Source organism: Mchenga conophoros, linkage group LG3 (genome assembly GCF_057382185.1).
Source record: "Mchenga conophoros isolate Kocher_MC1m ecotype Shallow Benthic linkage group LG3, M_conophoros_male_GT1.1, whole genome shotgun sequence".
Taxonomy (NCBI): domain Eukaryota; kingdom Metazoa; phylum Chordata; class Actinopteri; order Cichliformes; family Cichlidae; genus Mchenga; species Mchenga conophoros.
The window spans coordinates 34012510-34040251 of record NC_140528.1 but is presented as its reverse complement, the minus strand read 5'-3'; the positions used below and the strand labels follow the sequence as shown (position 1 = coordinate 34040251).

The 27742-nt window shown below is 43.8% G+C and overlaps 1 protein-coding gene across 2 annotated transcripts; it reads right to left on the bottom strand.

Annotated features, from left to right (window-relative positions):
* Positions 1-1527: 1527 nt before the first annotated feature.
* LOC146578301 (butyrophilin-like protein 2) lies at positions 1528-24201 on the bottom strand. 2 transcript variants are annotated; one of them, XM_085257851.1, is made up of 9 exons: positions 23997-24201; positions 17640-17987; positions 15023-15355; positions 14833-14931; positions 13753-14079; positions 11335-11658; positions 5615-5938; positions 1694-2011; positions 1528-1619 (listed from the first exon to the last, which is right to left on the bottom strand). In XM_085257851.1, exons 1-9 carry the CDS (start codon positions 24031-24033, stop codon positions 1528-1530), a joined length of 2202 nt encoding a protein of 733 aa, XP_085113977.1. In that variant the 5' UTR covers positions 24034-24201. The 2 variants fall into 2 exon arrangements, with proteins under 2 accessions (XP_085113977.1, XP_085113986.1); XM_085257860.1 differs by lacking the exons at positions 15023-15355; positions 17640-17987.
* Between the last annotated feature and the right edge of the window lie 3541 nt (positions 24202-27742).

Sequence of the window (27742 nt, the reverse complement as noted above, 5' to 3'; positions counted from 1 at the left end):
ATTCTAAAAGAAAACAACTATTTTATAGAGCAAAAAAGAGCAAAAACATTTCTAAAATTAAGCAATTTCCTATCAAAGTTGCTTAATAAACATTTATTTTGTTTATTTTTATTTTATCAGTATTTTCCTTAAATGTGTCAAATATATATTTTCTCATCTAAACGTCCACTGAGCTGTGAGCCAGGGGGCGGTAATGCGCCTTAACATTGGTTGCCAACCAAGAAGAAGAAGAAGCTGTGAGCCAGGAGGGAGGGGGTGAGTGAGTGAGTGATTCGCTTACGCTTACGATTCAGCACAGGAGGGAGGGGGATGAGTAGCTCAAATGTGCTGTTAGCATGTTAGCAGAGCGATGCTACTGTGAACCGAGGAGCTATTTTCTTGATGTGAGCTTCTACTCAGGGTTTTTTCTTCCAGTTAAGAGCAGAAATATTTTTGTTTCGATACTGGATGTTGTGTTTTTCTCCACAATTTTAATTATAAGCTAGATACATTGCTGCTAACAACAACAGGGATGAGTCAGTGAGTCAGTTGGGCTTGTGAATCATGATTCATGAGTCAGTAAAGTGATTCTCGAGTATTGAACGATTCGTTCATGATTCGCGCATCACTATCCACGAGTGTTGAAATGGATGTGTTGGTGGAGTTTTGGTGAAACTTTCTTCAGGTTTCCTTTGTTAAAGTCCCCGGTCGTGATAAACGCCGCCTCTGGGTGTGCGGTTTCCTCGCTGCTGATCGCGCTGTACAGTTCCCTGAGTGCACGGTCAGTGTCGGCTTGTGGGGGAATGTAAACAGCCGTAATAATCACTGCTGTAAATTCCCTTGGTAGCCAGAATGGCCGGCACTTAATCATCAGGTTCTCCAGGTCCGGTGAGCAGAAGGATTTAACTGGGTGCACGTTCGCATAATCACACCAGCTATTGTTGATCATGAAACACACACCACCGCCTCTGCTTTTCCCAGTAAGATCCTGTGACCTTCCCTTGCGGTGCAAATAGAACCCCGGTAGTTGTATTGCGGAGTCTGGTACCTTGTCCGATAGAAAGGGTTTCTGTGAGGCAGATCACGCAGCAGTTCTGCATCTCTCGCTTGAACGAGATCTCTGCCCGAAGCTCGCACAGCTTTTTCTCCAGAGACTGCACATTAGCCAGTAATAAACTGGGTAGTGGTGGTCTGTTAGTGTGCCGTCTCAAAGTGGAACATGTGCACTGTTCCTTTATTAGTACCACTGAAGCCCACGCCCCTCTGGTCATGTGATCGTGTGGTTTGTAGGACGCTCCTCTTCCTCAGAGGATCCACCTGTGCTTCCTCTCCTCTCTCCTCCACCTGTTACAGTGAGGGAACGTCCTCCATGATGGAGGAGCTGCTGGAAAGTGCTGAGAGTTTCCTCCAGAGTGAGACCTCTGTCACAGTTCAGAGGATCTACGGCAGCAGAGACCTTCATGGACACTAAAAGTCTCAAACACACAACAACAACATCACACTGACTCCACTCTGACATCACTGATCAATAATCAAAGAACACACAGATCAAACTGATTGATCAGCCATCAGAGGAGTCGGATCAATGGAGCTGCTTCTGTTCCTGATGTCCCCTGTTTGATCCTGGACCTGAACTCTCCCTGCAGAGGAGACACAAGACAGTCAGAGACACACACACATACACACACACACACACACACACACACAAACAAACCTTTAACTTTGAGCTGCACTGTTTTGAATCTAACCCGTCCGTTCCTCCAGACATCACACACATATTCTCCACCGTCTCCATCTGTGGGGTGTTTCAGGGTCAGACTGAGGTCTCCAGTTTTCAGCAGGTCTTCATTCATCTTCGTTCGGTCTCTGTAAACCTGGTGCTGTTTGTGAGAGCCGTTCTTATACACGTGGACCTTCCTGTATTCAGGTTCTTTACATATCCACACAACTTCAGCATCTTCAGGCAGGTTTTGTGTGGTTTTGAAGGGCAGCTGGACAGACTCCACCCCCTCCTCCACCTCCACCTGACACACTGAGAGGACAACAAACACAACATGAGCTGTACAAAGTGTGATTGGTGTTCAGAGCAGCATCATGTGACTCTTGCTCTGCACTAAATGAAGCGATGGAGTGGCGCCTCCTTCAGGCAGAGAAACAACTCATGGAGAGAAATAATTATTAGAGCAAAAACAAGAGTGGAGCTGCAAATAAGGCCGAGAGGAACGCTGCAGAAAACTGTTCATGTGTGAATTCATCACTTCATAGATTTCTTTGAGCACTAAAATCAGAGCTGCTTCTATTTCTAATATGACAGCTGTACATTAGAGCTGCAACACTTTAAATGTGAGCCATAAAAACATGATACTCTACAAGTGCATTCAGCTCTGACACTGTCACATCATGAAGGAGACGTGGAAATCACTTTGTTACACAAATCAAAGTCAAATCAATTCTATTGATGGAATATTGTGTGATCAATAGACTGATCAGTTTCTAATCTGTCATCGATCAGCTGGAAATCCAGCATGTCAAACAGACAGGCAGCAGATTAGGACCAAACACAAACACAGTGAGACTTTTTCTTCACAGCAGTTGCAGGTAAACTGCAGCAACAATGCGACTCAGACAGTTTCTCTGTAACTGCAGGGCTTCCTGCGCTGCTGTTAGTCAGACACGGATCAACAGGTTGTGGATAGAAAGCAGATTCCTTCAGCAGAGGATCCATATCACACGTGAAGCATGTCGTCGGGAAACAATCAGTGAAAATGGGACACTTTGAGCCTCAAACTCTGAACATGACCTGCTGCAGACCAGCTGATGTGTTCAGTTACCATGGTGAGGAATTTCACAATAAAGGAGGCGTGCGCTCTGTCTTTTCCCGGCCCGACGCTCTGGGACGTTTTAGACAAGTTTCCTGGCAGAATACGATCCCGTCCGGAGGCCGACACCATCCTTATCCACATGGGCACCAACCGGACTCCAAACAGCGCTCCCACTTCCTCAAACTGGAATTTATGTTTGTCAAGTCAAAGTCAAAGTAAACTTTACTATTATCTCTGCTATACACAGTACAGTACATAGAGAGACAAGATGACGAGGCTCCAGTTACATTCAGTGCAAAAGAACAACAACAAATACAGTAAGAGAAAGAACATGAATAAACATAAAGACTGGGGTAAAGGGGGTATACACTGTCGTGGAAAAAGTTTTGAGAATGACACAAATATTAGTTTTCACAAAGTTTGCTGCTAAACTGCTTTTAGATCTTTGTGTCATTTTTTTCTGTGATGTACTGAAATATAATGACAAGTACTTCATACGTTTCAAAGGCTTTAATTGGCAATTACATGACGTTTATGTAAAGAGTCAGTATTTGCAGTGTTGGCCCTTCTTTTTCAGGACCTCTGCAATTTGACTGGGCATGCTCTAAACTTCTGGGCCAAATCCTGACTGATATTAACCCATTCTGTCATGATCACTTCTTGGAGTTTCTTAGAATTAGTGGGTTTTTGTTTGTCCACCCGCCTCTTGATGATTGACCACAAATTCTCAATGGGATTAAGATCTGGGGAGTTTCCAGGCCATGGACCCAAAATTTCAACGTTTTGTTCCCCGAGCTACTTAGTTATCACTTTTGCCTTATGGCACGGTTCTCCATCGTGCTGGAAAATGCTTTGTTCTTCACCAAACTGTTGTTGGATTGTTGGAAGAAGTTGCTGTTGGAGGATGTGTTGGTACGATTCTTTATTCATGGCTGTGTTTTTGGGCAAAATTGTGAGTGAGCTCACTCCCTTGGATGAGAAGCAACCCCACACATGAATGGTCTCAGGATGCTTTACTGTTGGCATGACACAGGACTGATGGTAGCACTCACTTTTTCTTCTCCAGACAAGCCTTGTTCCAGATGCCCCAAACAATCTGAGTTTCATTGGAGAATATGACTTTGCCCCAGTCCTCAGCAGTCCATTCACCATGCTTTCTGCAGAAGATCAATCTGTCCCTGATGCTTTCTTTAGAGAGAAGTGGCTTCTTTGCTTCCTTTCTTGACACCAGGCCATCTTCCAAAAGTCTTTGCCTCACTGTGCGTGCAGATGCGCTCACACCTGCCTGCTGCCATTCCTGAGCAAGCTCTGCACTGTTGGCACTCCGATCCCACAGCTGAATCCTCTTTAGGAGACGATCCTGGCACTTGCTGGACTTTCTTGGATGCCTTGAAGCCTTCTTAAAAAGAGTTGAACCTCTTTCCTCTTTCCTTCCATTGTTCCTTCAGTGGGCTGGTTTCAGTCATTATGCAAATGTACTGTTTATAAGATTGGGGAAACCTGCAGTCAGCTGAGACTGAAGAAGTCACTTGGACGTGTGACGAAACGTTTCTCCCACAAAACGCTACGTCCAGATGAACAGAATCAACTTTTTGGAAAACTCTTTACTTGAAGTTCTTGGCCTTTTTGGTGATGGAGGTGGTGTTGATGGTCTAGGTGAGGTCGTCTGAGATGTGAACTCCCAGGAACTTGGTGCTGTTAACAGTCTCTACTGTCGAACCGTGGGTGCTGAGTGGTGTATGAGTGGTGCATGTCTTTGCAAAAGCGCTATACAAGTACAGGCAATTTACCATTCCTAAAGTCGACGATTCTCTCCTTGGTTTTGTCCACATTCAGTGACAGGTTGTTTTGGCTGCACCAAAACACCAGCTGCTGAACCTCATCTCTGTACATTGACTCTTTGTTACTTGTTGTTTTGAACAGAAACATGATGAAATCTGGAGAGGACTGTCTAGTCTGTGAACTCTGATGTTTTGAACATCAACGTGCTTCTTGCTAATGTAAAGTAATTTCTCTCCTTTAATTCATTCTAATAAGCACAGCCCTTTGGAGCTCTTTGGAGCTCAGTGGACCGTCTTTGAAATCCTGCAAGTTTTCATCAGATTATGGAATCGAGTGAGGAAACGCTCATCAAGCTGTGTAGATATGATTCCTCCAAAGTTGCTGAGTGAAGTTTGGGATGTCCCTGCCCCTCGGCTGCTTCCAATAATGAACACTCGTCTGTCCTCTGGCTGTGTCCCAGAATACTTAAAGACAGCCTGTGTGCAAGCACTCATCAAAGATCCAGCCTCCATCCTTCTGACTACAACAATCACAGAGCCAGCTCAAAGTTTCCTTTTAGAGCAGAACTTTTGGAGAACACTGTCTGTCTGAAGCTTCTTGGAGCGTCACGTCCATGCTAGAACTCCACTTTGACTCTGACTGTGGAACCTGTGTTGGTTGGTTGACATTTGACAACATCCAAATGACTGGATCAAAGTGTTTGAATGATCTCAGCAGCTTTAAAACTATTGATATTTATACATTTACATTGGTTTGGACTAAACTAACAAAACTATTGATTTGATCCAAACTCAACTCATGCCAGAGGCTTTTATTTTGAAGTCAGGATCATTTCAACTCCATTTTTAATGGTCTTTTTAGTTTGTTCATTTCAACACACAGTGGCTCGGCCTGACAATTTTGCTCTTAAATGAAAACATCAAAGAATTTATTTTATTGGAATGAACTTAAAAATAGATTCAAACTAAAAGGTTTTAGAGAATAAACTCCTACATGACCTCGGACCTTCGACCTGTATCTACAGCACTGACCTCTGACTTTCAGCTCCACTTGTCTCTTAAGCAGGATGTTTCCCTTCCTGCTGTAGACGGTGCAGGTGTAGGTCCAGTTGTCCCAGTCTGTGGGGTGTTTCAGGGTCAGACTGAGGTCTCCAGTTTGCAGCAGGTCTTCATTCATCTTCGTTCGGTCTCTGAAAACCTGGTGCTGTTCTTCAGGCTGGTCAGAGCCGTTCTCATACACATGAACCTTTGCATTGTTATCCTTCCACTCCACTGTAACATCTTCAGGCAGGTGAAGTGTGGTGTTTAAGGGCAGCTGGACAAACTCCACCCCTGAATCCACCTCCACCTGGGGGACTGAGAGGACAACAAAGCACAACATGAGCTTGGATGGAGACATTTGTGTTGACTCTAACAGGCTGAATGCTGCTGCTTCACTGGGAGCTCACTGTTAGATAGAAAGTGGTCAGTGTGAAGAGGAGACGCAGCAGAAAGATGAAGACTGACAGGAAGAAAGCAGTGAACAGACTGTTGGAGCTGCTGTTAGTGGGACAGGACTTTATTCAGTCTCTGAGGACCAGATTTGACTTGATGAAGCAGAGAAACACAGTCTGAGTGTTTCTGTCACACTCACTTCATCACACAGCTCAGTTTGACAACATGTGGAAGAATTTGATAGAAGCCTTCCTTTAGTAAAAGCACCAAGAAAACACCATGAAAACACCTCACTACACACAAAACTGCAGTACTGGCAAATTGTACATAAAGTATGAAAAGTCAAAGTACTTATTGTGCAGAAAAATGTTCCCATCAGTGTCTGTGGATCAATATTACTGCTGCACATGTTTAAGGCTGAGCTCATTTCAAATCCTTTCTATTGTGTTGAATCTGCAGTAATGCATCATATTCTATAAAATCATATGTTTGTAGTGGCTGTCCTGTGAGGACCACGTCTCTCTAAACCAGGGGTGCTCACACTTTTTCCGCATGTGAGCTACTTATAAAATGACCAAGTCAAAATGATCTACCCACTACAAAAATCCAAAACATATACTTATTTATAAATATATTGAGGATTCTTTATATCTACAATGTATATACATGCATAACCGCAATATCCAATATTTCACAACACAATTAACTATGTAAATTTTTTGTCATTACCTGAGTTTACTCTGATGACTTGCACTGAATTGAATCAGCCAGGGATGCATAGTCCGGACAGTAGCTGCTGACGGCCAGGTTTAAGAGAAAAAACCGAGAGCTAAAAATTGGAGTTAACTCGCTGACTAGCTTGTCAGTTTTACTACACTTCGCGCCGCTGTTTGCGCATGCGCAGCGACCTAAGCGTCAGAAAAAATCTGCTGTCATCTGACTGGCTTCCCTGTATCAATCAAGTGACGGGATGGATGATAGGCTGGCATCTATTTTTTTAATGCCATGCGATCTACCAATACTACCTTTGCGATCGACTGGTCGATCGCGATCGACGTATTGAGCACCCCTGCTCTAAACAAACAGCTGTTAATGAGCTCACAAACACAGGCCTACAGCTGGATTTGAAAAAGTCCATTCAATAGAAAATCAACAGTCACAGCTGGATTCAAAGGCTTGAGCTCTGTGTGACATGGTTACCTGTCAGCATCTACAGGGGGATTCAAATATGAAGGAAGCATGAAGGTGGTGCATTAGAAAAACTGCTGCTTTCAAGTGCAGAGCAACAAACTATTTGAACTGATCCAACTTTATTAACACAGACAAAGATTTGTATATTGGCTGCTGTTTGCTGCTATGGATATAATCCAGGTGATTTGGGAGAACTACATGTGATACTTTGATTCTTCTTCTCGGTCTTTTGTCCCTAGCTGGAACTTGGCAGGGGAGGTTGTCCACGAAGCCATATATGTCACTGTGTGTGCCGTAGGGTCTCCATCTTGATCAACGATGCATATCAAGGCCTTGTGGTCTCTTGCCCTCACCTTCGCTTGCTCGAGTGTTAGACGTCGTTGTTTAAGATAGTCTTCAAATTGCTTGATCCAAGTCTTCTTGGGTGCATCATGCACTCTCCGGTGGGCGGGGTTCTGCTACATCAAAAGGCAAGCCGTGATAGGCTGATTTGAGGAGGGTAAAGATCTTCTTGGGGACATGTTCTGCTTCCAACATTCTCCACAGGGCAGTCTGATTGATGCAATCGAAAGCAGACCTTAGGTCAATGAAGGCAATCACTGTCGACTGTCCACATCGAACCCTTCGCTCAATCAGCTGGTGAAGAACGATGATCTGATCACAGCATCGGCGCCCAGGTCGAAAGCTGGCTTGCTCTTCTCTGCTTGCCTGCTCATGATGCTTTTGTAGGCATGACTGAACGATTTTCATTAAGACCTCACCAGTGATGGAAAGAAGGCTGATTCCACGATAGTTCTCGCACTCTCGGGTGTCACCTTTCTTGTAAAGTGAGATGGTAATTACCTTCCTCCACCTTTTCGGTATCTCATCTGTTCTCTAGATCTGTTGAATTAGTCCATTAAGTTGAGAAAGGAGGCTGTTTTAATTGATTCCACAGTTACTTGGTCCAGCATCATTTTTGGCAAAGATAGCATGCATGGACTGCATGTTTAACTTCTTCAATTGTTGGTTCGGCATCTGACATTGGTGCATGGGGGGGGGGGGTCGATTTCGGGAGGCACTTCAGTTCGGCCTTGCAGCATGTCATTATTGTAGAGGCCATCAAAGAATTCCTTCCAACAATGCAGGTGTTCAGTTACTGAGCGCACAAAGGTAGCATCAGCCTTCTTGATCTTGTCATTTGTGGACTTCGATTTGCTGCTTAGACGACGCAATGAGCAGTAAAGTGTGGGGTAGTCATGTCTCGACGATGCCACTTCCAGGTCTTCAGCCACTTGGTTCCAGTAAGCTTTCCGGTCCCTCTTCATCATCCTGCATACTTCTTGATTGAGCAGCCGGTAACGCTCAAGGTCTACCAGTTCTCCTTTCTTGCGCTCTGCTACCAGATCGAGACGTTTGTCGGATATCCATAACTGGGTGTGGTGCCGGGTTGGGGGACAGAGTAGGCGGGCACTTTCAAGGATGGCCTTAGCAATTTTTTGCTCTTCTTTATCCACATTGTCTGAATCAGCCAGCAGTGCAAAACAATTCAAAAAGGCGTGTTGGAATTAGGGCTGGGCCATATCATACCGTTCACGGTAATACCGGTATAATGTTAGGCAATGATAAGGAAATGAAATATTGCAATAGAATATGGGTAAAACGCGCATGTGCAGTGCCTTTGTTTTCATACGCACATGGTGGAAAAAGCATGGCGGCGACGGAGAATGAGAAGGGAGAAAGCGGATCATTGAATGAAACAGATGAACCAGAGTTGGTTTGTAAAAACGCTGCAACTTCAGCGGTGTGGAACTGGTTTAGCTTTCGTCCGTCAGATACACACCAAAGCAAAATGTTTGGTAGAGCATACTAGCAGGCCGTCGTTATTACTGTGTTTTTTGGAAAATACGGCACACTTAAAACCAATCCTTTGATTTTTCTGAAAATCGACAGTGCCCCTTATAATCCCGTGTGCCTTACATATGAATTCTAGTTGTGCTTACTGACCCCGAAACGATTTATGAGGTACACAGCGCTCGAAAATCTGTCAAATGTTTTAGTACGACATTGCTAAGCTACGAAGCCGCACAGCTTGATGGATTGTGGGAGCATTATGGCTATCATAGTCAGGGGCCTGGCGGAGTGATACATACTGTGCTTCACCATAATATTACTGTATTGTGTTGTGTATAACCTCTTTTTAAGTTTTGTGGATATTATACATGGTTATGCTGAGGATATGTCGGACAGTTTCTACTGGAAATGCCTTTTGGTTACACTGTCAGCGAGGAATTTGCATTTGCACTGTTAAATGTTTATATAACTTTTAATGGACATAAAAAACAGCTGCTTTTTTAAGTGAAAATACACTGATGGGTTTTTTTTTGCACTAATAAAGTTGTGGAGTTGTTAAGTATTTTATCTTGTGTAAATTATATCGTCAGTTATATCGTTATCGCAAATTTTCAAATGTAAATTTGTAAACTTGGATGGCGTCTGCTTCATGTGCTCGAGTTTCAATTGTAGTTGAGCACAAACAAGGTAGTGATCAAAGCCACAGCCCCTCATTGCACAGACATCTTGAAGGGATGATCAGAATCAGGCATTTATTAGCACATAGTCTTGCATTGCCGAATCCTTTCCACTAGGATTTCTCCAGCTGAGCTGGTGTTTAATGGGGTGCTGGAAGATGGTATTCCCGATGACCATTTTGTTGGTCGCAGCAGAGGAGAAAAGATGAAGTCCGTTGTAGTTGATCTCTCCATGGCGGGAATGACCCAAGGTAGCCTCCCAGCCAAGTCGTTCAGATCCAACGTGGGCACACAGATCACCGGCAATAATGATGAGGTCAGTCTTTTGAGTAGCGTCCAAGATGAGTCAAAGACTGTTATAGAAGTTGTCCTTGGCCGCATCCAAGCTGGTCTCTGTTGATGCATAGGCAGAGGTGTTGTGCGTCGTGATCGTTCCTTTGATGGTTAGGGTGGCAAGGCGTTCTGAAATGGGTTGGAAAGCGAGGACACTGGTTGAAGCCGTCGCTTGCTTAACACTTTTCTACCCCAGAATAATAGAGTGTCATGGGTTCATTGGAGGAAGAGGGCTTGATGCTGGTAGTACCTGATCCCATTAGACGAAGTTCAGACAAAGCTGCAATTTGGATGTTTCAGCGCTGGATCTCTTGCACGATGATCTCGTTCTGGCCAACGTGATGTCCCTTGCGGACATTCCATACACCAATGTTGATTGCCACTTTCAGTGAAATTCGAATATTACCTTGGACAGTAGTCCACTTCTCACTAGCATCCTGAGTCCCTCGTGCAGTATCTTGAATGTGCGACGTTGATCGATTTGGATCTATACAGTTTCATGCCCCATTTCCCCAGAAAGCTGGTTCTGGTCGATTCGGCAGGGGACCACCCTCCTTTTGCAGCCGGGCTTGGGACCATCCTTGGCGGCGTTGACACTTTGATGCAGCCATGAATCTGACTGATTTCTTTTCATTTTCAAAGGTTGATGCATCAGTTAAAGTCCTTAAAAAGCTCAGAAATGAAGAGAAAGGTTGGTTAAAGCAAAGAGAGGCACTGGCAGCCTTTAAGACACTAAACAAGAGAAACAGATCAGAGAACATCAGACTGAATAAATGGAATAAAGTGAAACAGAGAACTAACGCTCCCTAAGAATGGAGCTGTCAGAGGAAGAGAGCAGCAAACTGAAAGTCTCTGTTAGCTGCAGAGCTCTGAAACTTCACACAGCTTTGGATGATAACATGGAGAAAGGATGTGGAGATTTTCACACTTCTGCTAGATATCATCTTCTAGTTATTGTGACTCAGATACGACTGATTATAGATGAGGACCAAAGAAGGTTGTTACTGAGATTTGAGCTGACGTAGCTTAGCCTGTGTTTTAGCCACATGCTAAACAAACACATGTTCAGAAACTAGAAGATGTTACCTTTCAGATGAAGTCTCACACATGAACTTTGCTCCTACAGTTCATCTGCTGAAGCTTTTACATTTGGGAGGAAATCAAATAAAAACCAAAACAGCCACAAACATCAGACATGCTAACACTGTAACATTATTGGATGGAGCCACTGAGACTGAACCACCATCATGAGTCTGACCTTTGACCTGTATCTACTGCACTGACCTCTGACTTTCAGCTCCACTTGTTTCATCATCAGGATGTTTCCCTCCCTGCTGTAGACGGTGCAGGTGTAGGTGGAGTTGTCTCCATCTGTGGGGTGTTTCAGGGTCAGACTGAGGTCTCCAGTTTTCAGCAGGTCTTCATTCATCTTCGTTTGGTCTCTATAAACCTGGTCCTGTTCTTCAGGCTGGTCAGAGCTGTTCTCATACACGTGGACCTTTGCATTGTTATCCTTCCACTCCACTGTAACATCTTCAGGCAGGTGAAGTGTGGTGTTTAAGGGCAGCTGGACAGACTCCACCCCTGAATCCACCTCCACCTGGGGGACTGAGAGGACAACAAAGTAAGAAACACAGTCTGAGTGTTTCTGTCACACTCACTTCATCACACAGCTCAGTTTGACAACATGTGGAAGAATTTGATAGAAGCCTTCCTTTAGTAAAAGCACCAAGAAAACACCATGAAAACACCTCACTACACACAAAACTGCAGTACTGGCAAATTGTACATAAAGTATGAAAAGTCAAAGTACTTATTGTGCAGAAAAATGTTCCCATCAGTGTCTGTGGATCAATATTACTGCTGCACATGTTTAAGGCTGAGCTCATTTCAAATCCTTTCTATTGTGTTGAATCTGCAGTAATGCATCATATTCTATAAAATCATATGTTTGTAGTGGCTGTCCTGTGAGGACCATGTCTCTCTAAACAAACAGCTGTTAATGAGCTCACAAACACAGGCCTACAGCTGGATTTGAAAAAGTCCATTCAATAGAAAGAATGACCGGGGTGGTGGTCCCCATCTTTAAGAAGGGGGACCGGAGGGTGTGTTCCAACTACAGGGGGATCACACTCCTCAGCCTCCCTGGGAAAGTCTATGCCAGGGTGCTGGAAAGGAGAGTTCGTCCGCTAGTCGAACCTCGGATACAGGAGGAACAATGCGGTTTTCGTCCTGGTCGCGGAACACTGGACCAGCTCTTTATCCTCTCAAGGATACTTGAGGGTGCATGGGAGTTTGCCCAACCAGTCTACATGTGTTTTGTGGACTTGGAGAAGGCATTCGACCGTGTCCCTCGGGGTGTCCTGTGGGAGGTGTTGCGGGAGTATGGGGTGTCTGGCCCATTGCTACGGGCCATTCGATCCCTATACAACCGTTGCAAGAGCTTGGTTCGCATTGCCCGCAATAAGTCGGACTCGTTCCCGGTGGGTGATGGGCTCCGCCAGGGCTGCCCTTTTTCTCCGGTTCTGTTCATAATTTTTATGGACAGGATTTCTAGGCGCAGCCAAGTGGCGGTGGGCTTTCGCTTTGGTGGCCTCAGAATCTCATCTCTGCTTTTTGCGGATGATGTGGTTCTGTTGGCTTCATCGGGTGAGGGCCTCCAGCTCGCACTGGAACGGTTCACAGCCGAGTGTGAAGCAGCGGGAATGAGGATCAGCACCTCCAAATCTGAGGCCATGGTTCTCAGCCGGAAAAGGGTGGAGTGCCCACTCCGGGTCGGGGATGAGTTCCTGCCCCAAGTGGAGGAGTTCAAGTATCTCGGGGTCTTGTTCGCGAGTGATGGGAGAAGGGAGCCGGAGATCGACAGACGGATTGGGGCTGCAGCTGCAGTAATGCGGACGCTTCACCGGTCCGTCATGGTGAAGAGGGAGCTGAGTGTAAAAGCGAAGCTCTCAATTTACCGGTCGATCTACGTCCCTACCCTCACCTATGGCCACGAGCTGTGGGTAGTGACCGAAAGAACGAGATCGCGGATACATGTGGCGGAAATGAGCTTCCTCCGAAGGGTGGCTGGCCTCTCCCTTAGAGATAGGGTGAGAAGTTCGGCCATCCGGGAGGGGCTCAGAGTAGAGCAGCTGCTGCTCCGCATCGAAAGGAGCCAGCTGAGGTGGTTCGGGCATCTGACAAGGATGCCTCCTGGGTGTTACGGGCATGTCCCACCGGGAGGAGGCCCCGGGGCAGACCCAGGACACGCTGGAGAGATTATATCTCTCGGCTGGCCTGGGAACGCCTTGGTGTTCCCCCCGATAAGCTGGAGGAGGTGGCTGGGGAGAGGGAGGTCTGGGCCTCTTTGCTTAGGCTGCTGCCCCCACGACCCATAAAGCGGATGAAGATGGATGGATGGCATTCAATAGAAACTCAACAATCACAGCTGGATTCAAAGGCTTGAGCTCTGTGTGACATGGTTACCTGTCAGTATCTACAGGGGGATTCAAATATGAAGGAAACATGAAGGTGGTGCATTAGAAAAACTACAGCTTTCAAGTGCAGAGCAACAAACTATTTGAACTGATCCAACTTTATTAACACAGACAAAGATTTGTGTCTCAGCTGCTGTTTGCTGCTATAGATATAATCCAACTGATGTGAGAGAACTACATGTGACACTTTGATGCAGCCTGTATCTGTATCTACAGCACTGACCTCTGACTTTTAGCTCCACTTGTTTCGTCATCAGCATGTTTCCCTCCCTGTTGTAGACGGTGCAGGTATAGGTGGAGTTGTCTCCATCTGTGGGGTATTGCAGGGTCAGACTGAGGTCTCCAGGTTCCAGTAAGTTTCTCTTCGTCTTTGTTCGGTTCTTGTATTTATCGTCCTGTTCTTCAGGCTGGTCAGAGCCGTTCTCATACACGTGGACCTTCCTGTTGTTTTTGTCCTTCCACTCCACTTTAGCATCTTTAGGCAGCCAAACTGTGGCTTTGCAGGGCAACAAGACAGACTCCACCCCTGAATCCACCCCCACCTGGTAAACTGAGAGGACAACAAAGCACAACATGAGCTGTAGTGAAGGTTACTAATGTTCTCCTCATGACCTGTTATAGTGGACTTATTTCTGTGCTTGTCCTGTTAGACCTCAGTGTAGACCACAACATTTTACTACAAACACTAGAACACACCAGAGTTATTAAAAGGAAATTTACTGCAGTGGTTTGAATCACATCTGATAGATTCCAGTTTGTTCATGTAAATGAGGAGTTTTCTTCAAAAAGTAAAACTAGGCATGGATTTCCACAGATTTCTGTATTGGGACCATTTCTTGTAATATTATTAGAAAACAGCAAAATGCTGAAACAATACTTGGTTTACAACAATGTAAACTTATTATATATTATTCACATTTCTGTTCACTTGTATTGGTTGTTTTCACATCTGCTGCACTCTGCTGGCCTCTCTTGGAAAGAGATTTTATTCTTAGTACGACTTTTACAGGGATAAATAAAGTACACATGCAGCCTCTGTGTCAGATCAATGCAGTGAAGCACAAACACTGTTTAGTAAAGTCATGTTGTGGAGCTGTTTCACTGATCAATGACTGAGTCTGAAGGAGGTTTTCTGACTTCTGGAACAAACCTGGAAGTTTCTCTTCAGCTCTCAGTATCAGCTGTTTGTAACTCTCAACTCTTTCAGCTTCTGGAACAAGTTTGTGTGAGCCACAGTCAAGGAGCCACCAGAGGACACCTGCTGACCATCGGCATTATGGGTAGTGTAGTAGGAGACACTCACCTGACATGAAATAGTGCCGGTAATGAAATAAAAGTCCTCCAGAAACCACAAGAAGAACCAGGAGAACCAGGAGAGCTTTGGCCCAGGATGGAAACCGTTCTGTGGACCAATATCAAAAATAATGTCATGATTTCTGAACTCTGATGTGCTGTTGTAACACTGACCCTTGGTCTTTATCTACATGTCTGACCTTTGACCTGCAGCACTACTTTCTGTCTCAAGATGTCTTTGTCCCTGTAGATGGTGCAGATGTATCCTCCACTGTCTCTCTCTGTGGGGTATTTCAGGGTCAGACTGAGGTCTCCAGTTCTCAGCAGGTCTTTGTTCATCTTTCCACGGCCGCAGTAAAGGTTGTCCAGCTGTTTCGGGTGATCACTATTGTTTGAATGCACTTGGGCCACCATCAGTTCAGGGTCAGAGTGAGTCCACTCCACTGTGGTGTCCTCCGGCAGGTCAGATTTTGTTTTGCAGGGCAGGATCACAGACTCTGACCCTTCCTCCACCTTTACCTCCACCTGCTCGCCTGAGAGGACAGTAAAGCAAAAAAACTAAAATTGCATCTGGAAAGTATTCAGTTGTTCCACATTTTGTTATTCCAACATTCATTCTCACCTCAAATTTCTACACACACAATACCTGGGATTCCCATGATTCATTTACCTCACAATGACAGGGTAATGCTTTACATTATTGCAAATATATTAAAAATAAAAAATTAGAATAACATGTATTCGCAAACTTTGTTGAAGCAACTTTGGCAGCAATTAAAGCCTTGCATCTTTCTCAGTATGATGCTGCAAGCTTGGCACCTATTATTATGCATTTTCTTTATTCTTCTTTGCAGACCCTCTCAAGCACCATCAGGCTGAATGAGGAGTGTCAGTGCAAAGGCATTGTCTAATCTCTCCAGAGATGTTTGATTGTGTTCTTGCCTAGACTCTGGCTGGACCGCTGAAGAACAAAGAGCACAAAGTGGTCCCAAACCACTCCTTTGTTATCTTGTCTCTATGTTTAGGATCATTTTCCTGTTGGAAGATAAACCTTCACCCAGTCCAAGATCCAGGGCACTGGAGGAGGTTGTTATTAACAAGGTCTCTGTATGCGTTGGTGCATTTAGGAAATGTTCTAGTTCTGTCCACTGAGAAATATCCCACAGCATGATGCTGCCACCATCATGTTTCACTGTAGGGAGAGTTTTGACCAGGTGGTGCCTGGTCTTCTTCATACATGACACTTGACATTCAGGCCAAAGAGTTCAATATAGATTTCATCAGAGCAGAGAAATTTTCTTTCTCATGATCTGAGAGTCCTTCAGGGGCTTTTTGGCAAACTCCAGGTAGCCTGTTATGTGCCTTTGACTGAGGAGCAGCTTCAGTCTGGCTGCTGTACCATACAGCCCTGATTGCGGGTGTGCTGCAGTAATGGCTCTCCTACTGGAAGGTTCTCCTCTCTCCACTGAGCAACACTGGAGCTGACTAATGTCTGCAGACTTCAAGGCTTGATTTGTGTTCTGACATGTACTGTCAAATATGGGACCTTATACAGAGAGGTGTGTGTGCCTTTCAAATCATGTCCAATCAACTGCATCTATCACAAGTGGACTCCAATCAAGAAACATCTGACAGATTATCAGAGGGAACAAGATTCAACTGAGCTCAAGTTTTAGTGTCCCAGAAAAGGCTGTGAGTACTTCTGTACATCTGTTAATTTTAGCTTTTTTAAATACACCTGGACAAATTTTAAGCAAATGTTTTAGAATTTGGAGGTGAAAAACTGATTCCATCCATTTTGGAATAAGGCTGTTACATAACAAAATGTGGAAAAAATGAATAGGTGAGAGTATTTTCCAGATGTTCTGTAACTAAAGAAGCAGCAGTGTTAAGTCAAATTGTTAAATGTTGTCATTGTGTTTCTTGTGATTTATTTCAGAGCTGTGGGTGCATGAGAGCGCCTAACAGCTCCCCATTTGCGGGAATGCAAAATAAAGATCATTTTTGAGTTAGACCACTTTGAGCCTTGCCAAAAGAATGCAAAGAACTGAATTTAATAATTTGATCCTACTGCTTGGTTCAAGCACACACACAGTGCCTTGTCTTTTGTAACCAAGGGGGGGGGGTTTACGGTGGGAGGTGCTTGTGTAAACTGTTGTGTGTGTTGCAACGGTGTTTTCAATAAAAGGCAACAAGCAGAGGGGTCATTTGGTGGTAGGATTCGAAGTGCATTCCTGAGACACCAACTGGGGCCTCCCAGATCGATCGATCGCTTACTGTCTTGTTTTCTTCATGAGGAATAACTCTCTAAACTAGCGGGGCCTGTGGAAACACAGACTCAACAAGCAGTCACACTGATTTTAATCATAGAATTGATCTGAGCTGAGATCTGAGCATCTGTGTTACTGACCTCTCACTCTGCTGCCAGTAAAAAATATCAATAGTCGAGTCATTAAAATCTCTATTCTGCATGAAAAAATATCAGGAAAGCTCGTGAGCCAAAACTGTGCCAGGTCTTCACAGTACTACTGTTATAGTAATTACACATAAATAAGAGAATATTGGTTTGTTATTGTCTCTCGCTATTAGGCAGGTGAGGTGCTGGTTTTCCTGCACATGTAAGAATTTCTGGATCAAATCATCCAGATTTAGTAGAAACACCAATAAGATTCTATTTTCTTCTTTGGTGTTTCAGAGTGGTTGCTTCTAGAAAACATTTTTACTATTTTATCAGTTTTTTCAGAACTAGAAAGATCTTTTCTGTTACTCTTTAGTTTGACCTCTGACCTTTATAATAACAGGTGTTGAGTTTCTTACCTTTGACATGCAGCTGTATGTCTGTCAGTTTCAGTTCTTTTCTTTCATTTCCGATGGAGCAGGTGTAGATGCTGCTATCAGTCTTTGTTGGTTTTCTCAGAGTGAGGCTGAAGTCTGAAGTGTCCAGAGCATCAGGCCTCATTGATGTGCGCCCGCTGTAACGCTGGTTTTGCCCTTTAAGATCATCTGTTTCCTCTCGTCGTAGGTGGACAGATTTGGGGTCGAGATCATTGCGAGTCCACAGCACTGTGGGGTTTTCAGGTATAAAACCTGAGTACTTGCAAGGCAACAGGACAGATAATTCCCCCTCATACACCTCCACCACTATGGAGATGGCATGCTGGGAAACTGGAAGGAGACACAAGGACACACAACAAAAAATACTTGTTATGTATATGCAGTGGATTTTTTCATTGGGTCCACATAAAGTAGTTTCAGAAAGTTGTAGAATATGTATCGTCAATCTCAGCCATGTTTTATGAAAAGTATTGAAACATGGATTTTTCCTATCCAACAAGCACTAACCATACTTGCCAACCTTGAAACCTCAGAATTAGGGAGACATTCAAAGGGGGGGGGGTTGTAAGTTAAATGTCACCATTATTACTGTGCCCCAGTCGGGGCTGTCCAAATTCAGATGCTGTATCCACCTGACGACCCGGCCTTCGTGGTCTAAGTAGGCTGGGTCCTCCGAAAGCCGGGTAGGCCGGAAGTGAGCGACTGTGACGGCCTTCAGAATTATGTCACGAGCTCTCTCTCTTGGTGAAGTGAAACTGTGCCATCTGCTCCATGTTATCTAAATAACAAGAATTTACGCTGGCGTAAATTCTTGACCATCGCACTCTTCTGTTTAATCAGTTTTCTGTTTGACGCTTATTCAGCTGTGTGAAAACCCCAGAGTAACCCCACCGAGGGATTAATAAAGTTTAATTTAATCTAATCTAATAACTTTAATCTCAGCCAAACTGATGCACTCAGTCACAAATAAAACACTGAAAAAAGTCAAACAATAACATCTTAGGATATCAAAGTGACTTATATATCATGTTTAACCCGAGTAGTGAAAGACCACGGGGTTTGAAGACGATGTGTCGGTCGGCTCAGATATTTGAAGTTTACACAGCCACATTCTCGCCTGAAAATGTGCTAAAAGTTTATTTTGCAACCGGTGAAATGAGGAAAGCCATCTCTTATTTATATCTACATTTTGTTGAAAAATGAACATGAATGTTAGAACGCATAAAAGTGTTACCATGGACAATGTGACAGAGAGCGAGTTTTGAGACGTGAGAGATTTGTGACGTTTAGCGTGTTTGGGGTGTGTAGTTAATGTGTTGTCTTGTGTAGTTAGTGTGTAGTGTTGTGGATAGTTTTGTGTTGTGTGTCAGAACAATGAGGCGACTGCTGTCTCCAGGGGCCCGTTCTTCGTACGTCGCTTACTACATCCAAGATCAAATGACACATCCAAGATCAAATCATCGCGCTAACCGTGAGCTCGCTAATCCGGTTCCCCGAACACACCTGCTGTTGACGATTAGTACAGCTGGACGCAGTAATGTGACATCACTGGGTGTCGTAAAAGGGGCTACGCATCGATAGTAGAAACATTGATCGGCAACCCGCTGATTGGTCGGCGAAAATGTCGAAGGGGCGTGCTCGGTATTTTCCGGCAGCAGAGCAAGAACTCATGAGTGAGGGATTTCAGGAGTTTCAGAGTTTAATTAAAACGCAAGGGAACACTGCAAAGGCTGCAAAAGCAAGGAGAGAGGGCTGGCAGAAAGTTGCTGACAAATTAAACTCGTAAGTAATTTAATAATAATAATAATAATAATAATAATAATAATAATAATGGATTGGGTTTATATAGCGCTTTCCAAGGCACCCAAAGCGTTTTACGATACCACTATTCATTCACTCCCACATTCACACACTGGTGGAGGCAGCTACGGTTGTAGCCAGGCTGCCATATCGCGCCATCGGCCCCTCTGGCCAACACCAGTAGGCGGTAGGGTAGATTTATTATATTACACTATATTGTCCAATATTATATGGCATTATATTATATTATAATATGTTATATTATATCCCCTTTCACATTAGAGCCACAACAGGACCCACAAGAACATGGGAACAAGTAAAAGTGGAATACAGGAGTATTCTACAGAATGGTAATATTTATCTCTTAGATTGCTTTTCGTCTCTTGGCAAAGTAATACTGGCCTGTAATACTCTGTTAGTTTGTTCATAACAGCAACCAAGAAAAGGGCAGAGGAAAAAAAGACAGGTGGTGGTCCTGCACCCCCTCGTCAACAAGTTGGTTAAGTAAATAATACCCTCACAGGAATATCGATATCTCTCTATGAGCACACTGTCGCGCTGAGCTAAAGGATCCTGTCTATCCCGCAATATACGCTGAATTCTGAGGACTCTCCTTATCAATCTTGCACCTTCCGCAATGGGCTGCTCGCGTATACGGACAGGACATGGCTGCGACAGGCTTCCCAAATCCACCTTCGCTTTTATAGCCGTGGTCTCTCATCTTGCTTACATGAAGTAATTTACAATTACTACTCTGAAATATGAATTACATCTGTAATAATCACATACATGTAATAGAATGTTAATAGTACATTTCCCTTTTTTAGGAAATGACCTGTATGTATCTGTGTGAAATCAATAAAAGGATCAAGTGCTGCATTATCTTTAGTTACATTGATAATATTTATTTATGGTGAAACAGTGGTGGAATATCGCTGTTGCTTTCGTATAAATGAAGCGGACATACCTGCGTGGCCGCGATCTAATCCTGTTTACATAAAGTAAACCTGCTCCCAAGCAGGTTTACACTTACGGATCTGTTGCTATGACAGCAAGTCCCGGATGAGCTTCGGGGAACCGAACGATCCAGGATCACGCGAAATCGTCAACAATCAAATCCAGCTAACCTACTTAGCGAGGTACGAAGAACGGACCCCAGGAGTGGCAGCAACATCTTCATCTCCAGTTAAAGTCCTGATAACAACAACACGCAGCTGTTGATGCATTAAAAGTTTGGTGTTCTTAAGCTAACCTGATCATTTCATGTTGATCCTTCAAAATAAAATAGATTTTTTACAGCAAATGACAGAATTAAATTTAGAGGAGAAACATGTACCGTCTACAGGGCTGTTTGCTGTTCTATGGGATGTATATTCTGTTCGCATTTGAAACTTAAATTTAACATTTACAAAACTGATAGTAGGATTTTAAGCTTTGTCAAAGCATCTTCATAAATTTACATCATTTTGTATTTGAGGTTTCCTTCTTCACACCTGCAGTGAGGATGTGCGATACTGTTTGAATCACTTGTTACGGTCCTGGGCCTGTGGCCCTGTGTTTTTGATTATGTATTGTTGTTTATTAGTCTGTTTTCTTCTATTGTTCATGGTTATGAGTGTTTTGGTCCACGAGGGCCGGTGTCCCTGCAGGTTTTATCTCACCCTGGGTCAACACACCTGAATCACACGGTGCTTAACTCTATAAAGCAGGAGTCACCAATCCCAGTCACGAGGGCCGGTGTCCTGCAGGTTTTAGATGTGTCCTTGATCCATCACAGCTGATTTAAATGGATAAATTACCTTCTCACAATGTCTTCAAGTTCTCCAGATGCCTGGTAATGAACTAATTGTCACTACATGACAGAACACAAGCTTAATCGCTCTTAATAAAAATAGTACACATGTATGCCTGAGATAAATGCTTTTATTTTTATTTTTGCACTGTGTTAGTATTGTCTTTGAGTTCAGTCTGTGGATTTCCTGTTTTACTTTGAAGGTCTTGTCTCATGTTGGTGTATTCTGCTTTGCTTTCTTGTCTTGTCTAGCCTAATGAGTTCTAGCTGTGTGCCCACCTGTTCCTGGTTTCCTCATGTGCCTGCCAGTGTATTTTAGTCCCTGTCAGTCAGTACTTCTTGTCATGTCGTTAGTGTCAGTTCTCACAGTTCTCAGGTCCGTGCAAAGACAGACTTGACAAAAAGGCAAATAAAATGTTCGAGGAAAAAATCAGAGGAGTGAAAGGGTCAGACCCATACAAGCATACAGAGTGGAGTAAGGACGTTAGCGTGTTGCCCAACTTTCATCACGCACATATTTATCATTATATGGTCCTAAGTGTGAGTGCATACACTCACAAAATGTTTAGTAACTTCAGATCCCTGCAACAAGCCCAGATCCAGTTTACTTTGGTGTAACTATTTTCTGATTTGGACTATTTCATTTTGTTAAAATTTTTTCTTTGTCTCCTGTACAGGCCCACGCAATCTATTTGTCCCCTTCATGCCTCACCTTGAAATCATTTCATCTGTCAGCCTCACTCATCAAACTAAGGGGGCGGGGTTAACGCTGCCACTACAGCTTCTCTAACATTTGATTGGTTGCTGTGCAAAGTAAGTCAAGACAGGTGAATCCTAGATAGTCGATTGCTTGTGTGGACTTGGGGCAGCCCAGAATGCATTTCAAATCACAGGCAGCAATGGTGGTGGTGTAAAGTTTTAAAATACCCCGTTTTTCTGTCACCAACTACACCTTTAATAGTGTTTTAGCCACGAATGTCGTGGCGTAATCTTCACATGTCTGGTCAGGTTGTCAACATAGAACATGTTTGCAAAAGTGCTCAGATGTTTTCAGAGATGTCACTGGAACACTGGGGCTGTGAGCTCGGTACACTCTTGTTTAACCAATCACTTTCATTCCACATTGATCTGTGACAAACTGACGGTTCATCTCTGTTACAGTGTTGCGTTAGACTGCTATATTTTTGTGCTCTTTATATTGTAGATTTTCACGTCTCTCGGATAGTTGGCAGTAATAAGGATGATTTTTGTAAAATCATATTGACATCACCCGTGAATTATTTGTAGATGACTGTTAGATTAGTTTGATGCTGCCGACACTTTCATGTGATACATCTGTGAAACTGTGTTAACTCATAGAGCTGAAGATATCGTGGATATGCTGACGTGGCTCTGTGGTGTACAGGGCCGTTTATCCTCAAGATTAATATTTACAATAAAAATATTAGCCGAACATCATGAAGTCTGTATGTGTTTCATAGTGTCGAACAACCTTTGTACAGTTAAAGCCAGCAGTTACTACATGACGGAAACACCAACGTTATCTCTTTTATGCGTTTATACACAGGTCACGCTGATTACTGAACAAAAACCCAAAGATCAGATGTTAAACAGATTTATTTGCTCTCTCTCCTCCTTAAACATGTTTTTAATGTTAGTTATAATTCAGAATTGGCGACTGAAACAGGTAGGACACATAAGAACATCAGGAAATAAAAACTCGATAAATATAACCTCAGTAAATGAAGTCTGTGTCAGCGGGGGTTACTACAGCTGTGTACCGGGGCCTGCACTTTGTCGGCGGTAATAACAGCTCGATTGCTTGCGAGGCGAGCGGGTCTATCCACGCTTTGCCGTGAGACTGGGCAGACATCTCCGAAATCATCGAAGCATTTTTACAAAGAGGCTGTATCTTGATGAACCGACCAGACACGTGAAGATTAAACCACTACATTCTCGGCTAAAAAGATATTAAAATGGTATTTGGTGACACACAAAAAGGGTTCTGTTAGTTTCAACATGCCGGTTGTTGTGTGCTAAAAACAATGGCCACCAGGCCAAAGCAATGGTTTTGACTCGATCAGCGTTAACCCCGCCCCCTGAGTTTGATGGGTGAGGCTGACAGATAAATTATTTCATGGTGAGACCTGAAGGAGTCAACTGTGCCAAAATTAATTAATTAAATATACCATTAAATAATTATTTAAATGTGGCAATAATATTTATTTAATTAATTCCCATTTTAATTAGTTAATGACACATTTAATTAATTAGTTAATGGTGTATTTAATTAATTCATTATGTCAGTCCTGGCATTCCCTACGGGTGATCCGTGTGGCACTAAAAAGCTCTGATAACGTCCATCCAGCAGCTGATAACAGGGACATTTGGTGCCATGTCAGAGCTGCACAGTCAATCATCCGTTTGGCTCTTTAGTTTGAAGAGTTCAAAGCAGCAGCAGAGAATCTAAAGTGTGTCACACAGCACCAAGTTTCCTTTGGTCACATATGAAATGTGAGTCCGAGCTTCAGCTACACAACAACACACACAGCAGCTGATTGTAACATGAGCTCATCTGAAAGGCACCAAGAAGAATCCAGAGATTTGAAAGTTGCTGCTTTGGATTGTTAGTTTGATCTGAATCCAGTGTTTGATGGAAATCTCCTCCTCCTGCACTTCAACACATTAAAGAGAGAGAGATGAAAGAAAAGCTGATGATGAGAGCAGAGAGAGGAAGGTGTACTTACCGTGCAGGAGGATCACAAACACCACAAACATCTTCATGTTCCTGTCAAACTCAGAGACTCTTTAAAAGCCCTTCAGGACATCAGCTCACAGCAGCTTCACTTTCCTCTGCTGATCATCTACTGACACTCTCACACTGCTTCAGACGGGACATGAGGCTGACTGCTACAGTACCCACTGTGACCATGTCACTGCTGATCCACAGAGTTAAATCAAAGCCTGTGAGGAAAAGTGTGAGCAGACGGGTCAATAAGGTGTGTCTGTGTCACAGATCATTTACAGCCCGACTCGACCAAACTTCAGCAAAGCAGCAATAAGATGTGAACTTTGCTAAGAAACAAAATAAACTTGTTAATGTTTAATTTTGGTTCTTAAGTGACGAGTTTAAAGTTTCAGGTCGGTGTTACAGTCTGTATGTAGAGAATAATACAGACATAAAGCCTGCTTCTATGTTATAGATCAGTGTTTGTACGAGTATCCTGGTGACTTTTATGACATGTCACTCGTGTGATGACTGAACTTCGACCTTCACACAGAAACTCAAACTCTGATAAACTGAACCTGCAGCCGAGCAGGTCAGGACTTCCTGTAAGATCTTAGTTTTTACTCTCTGATGGTTTAACTTCAGCTTTTCAGCACATTTATTTAAAATTACAGTCAAAACCCATAAAACACTTTAAACCAGCTGCAGGTTTGATGTGTTTCATTCATTTAGTGTCATTAAATAAGTGAAGCATCGATGCAGATGCTGCTTTTTTACATGTAAAGCTTCACAAAGACAAACAAAGAAGAAGAAGCAGTCACTTTATGTGACACAGACACATGAAGAAGTCAGACAGGTGGAGTAAAGCTCTGATCCTGGCAGAGGGTAAAATCAATGGTTAACTTCTACAGTTCAGGACAGAAGGACTCTGGGCTTTGTTTCAAAAACCGTGTTAACGACAGAGACGTTTTACAGGCTCAGAATGGACTTCAGTCTTTTCTGGGTGTGACAGAAAGCACACATGCTAACACTGATATCTGTATCCTGGTCCCGGTGACTTCACAGTCAATAAAACTGACCCTGCAGCTTCTGTTTGCCCAGTGTCACTGAAAATGCTTCCACAGAACTCAGCTGTGGGTGATTCTGAGATCACACCTGCTCATGATAAAGATCATAAGATTATATTTGAGATATTTTGTGTGGTCATGCAGAGAAGGAGTGAGAAGTGTGGGCAGAGTGAGTGAGATGAGCCTTTGTGTCACGGTCTGGCTGGCAGACCGTGGGGATGTGGGGAAAAGGAGGACCCAGGCGCGGTACTCTGTGTATAAACAGTGCGTTTATTTACAGTGATGGAAAGTAACAATAAACCCCAGTGTATTCCCCAGACTCCCGTGTCGTGTCTCCCTCGTGCTCTCTGCTCCCGTGTCAGCACCCCCCGGTGCTCGCTGCTCTCCCAAGCCTTCCACGCTCCACCTGTGGGAAACAATAGCGGCAGCTGTCAGGACACTTAGGAATGGCAGGCATACACTTTAAGACAAAACCTAGACAGGGTGACTAACGTGGAGTCTCATGCAATGATCCCGCGTCGGTAGGAGCTCCAAGACTCTCCTAAGTAGCTCCCCCGACGAGCCCTGATCAGCGGCAGGTGTGTGGCTTCGGGTGTGGCCAGTCCCTCCGCAGGGCCACACCCCTCAGGCCTGCAGGTGGCCGAGCTCCATCCTGCAGGCACACCCGCAGACATACACACCCATACCTCGCCTAAACATATGAGTGGGACACAGACTAACACAGCACAGAGAAACACACATATGTACACGCACAGAGAAGGGGAAACGACACCAAAAATACATAATAATAATAATAATACACAGGTCCATGACTGCCCAGGGTTCCTGGGTCGCCCAGTCCCAGGACCCTGACACTTTGAGAGCTTCACATGATCACAGCTCACCTACTAGTGATGGGTCGTTCGCGAACGAAATGGCTCTTTTTTCTTCTTTCTCTCAGCCTCTCTCTCGCACTTTTTTTCCGCTTCACTCCGCACACGAGCCTTGTGCTTTACGCTGGGCAGAGGGGGGAGGGGCGGTAGTTACACTCAGTAGCACAGGAACAGAGCGGGGGGGAGAGAGAGAGAGCAGGGACAACAAGGTCACATTAGAAAGGTATAGTAATCATCCACAATTATTTTCGGTTGCAGATGATAAAGGACTCAGAAAGTTTATTCATGCAGGTCCATATGACAGAGAATATGCATCTTCTTTTTGTTTTCATATTATAATTTATATTTAATTGTGTTGTGGTTTGCAGTGTTTTGTGTTGTTTCACTTTAAATTTGTGAAAGGAAAAAGCTGAAAATTTAAATAGTTAAAACTTGAAATGTGAATAGTTGATTTTTGTATTAAATGATTTATTTATTACATTTTATGTGGAGTGAATAAATAAAAGTATATTTACGGTGGCCTCTACAGACAAAGCACATATAAACTTCAAATCACGTACGAACTCTGAAGCACGTACAAACTCAAAACACGTACAAAAGACAACAGAAGTGCTCCAGGATGCTGGGCACAGTGTTGAGCTTCTGTTATCTTGTGGCTACACAAGCCAGCAAGTACCAACGACCGGATTTGGTGTGTGGTAATAACAGGTAAATGAACTTTTTTTTTTTTATTATTTGAATATATATAAGTGCCTGTGTATAAATACACAAACAATACACACATGCTTTCAATTGTGTAATTTAAGTGATCTAGTAGCTCTGCTTTGGAAGTTCAGTTCATGCTAGAAATGTGTTTTGGAGTTTGTACGTGTTTTGTCTCTAGGGGCCACCGCATATATTTATATATAAACATATATAAATAAAACCACTTTTTTAACGTTAGTAATTCCTTTTGTGCATAATTTTATATTATTGTTAATAATAAATTAATTAAAGCAACAAAACAACCTGAAGAGCCGGTTCAGAGCCGAAAGAGCCGGATCTCTAAAAAGAGCCGGAAATCCCATCACTATCACCTACAGTCTCACTCTCTCTTTGTTTGCAGCTCCTGTGTGACTTTAGCTCCACCTGGTGGTCAGAGGCAGACACTCATCCAGATTTAAATAACTTTATTGGTATTCTTACACACAGAGCGGTAGGAGGGGTTAAACAGGAAGATGGAGGAAACTTTGTGATCCAGCTGGTCGTCATGGTAACGGTCACACAGTTTCAGTCAGGTGATCAGTGGAGTCAAATTGAAAGGATAATAATGTTTCTTTGTTGTGAGCGTAAACAGGTGATGATCTAACAAAGAAAAACGCTTCAATAATGAATCACATGCCCTCCTGGGTTTTAAATGCACCTTAGAACACACATGCATCAACACTACAATGAGCGGGTGGAGGGAGGTTTGGAGTCTTCTCCCACCCCCATTCTCTGCGGCCTGCTGGAGCGGGAGGGCTAGTAGGAGGAGTTGGCCGTCCGACTGCGGTCTGGGGTGTGGGGCCTCCCTGCTGCTGCGGAGTCGGGGTGGTCTGCCTCTCCCCACCGCAGGGAAAAGGGTAACACCACCTGGGTCTGGGTGCAATTCCCCCCTCCAGGGGCAAGGGTACCTAGACCCGGTTTGTAGAGTACGCTTGGGGAGTGTGATTGTGTGTACAGCGTCTCTTTATGTCTGTCTCCACGTTGGTTGAGTGTGGAGTGAGTGCATATGAGAGCATGAGGGTGGGAATGGATGTTTGTGTCTGTGTGTGCCTGTATGTCTGTGTCTATATGTCAGGTTGGGT

Excerpts from the sequence above, each read along its gene's own strand:
- LOC146578301 (XM_085257851.1), bottom strand. The coding sequence starts at position 24,033 with ATGAAGATGTTTGTGGTGTTTGTGATCCTCCTGCACG. Across the intron at positions 15,356-17,639 it reads CATACAGCTGCATGTCAAAG|GCGAGCAGGTGGAGGTAAAG; the intron begins GTAAGAAACTCA and ends CTGTCCTCTCAG. Across the intron at positions 14,080-14,832 it reads CCGGCACTATTTCATGTCAG|TTTACCAGGTGGGGGTGGAT; the intron begins GTGAGTGTCTCC and ends TTGTCCTCTCAG.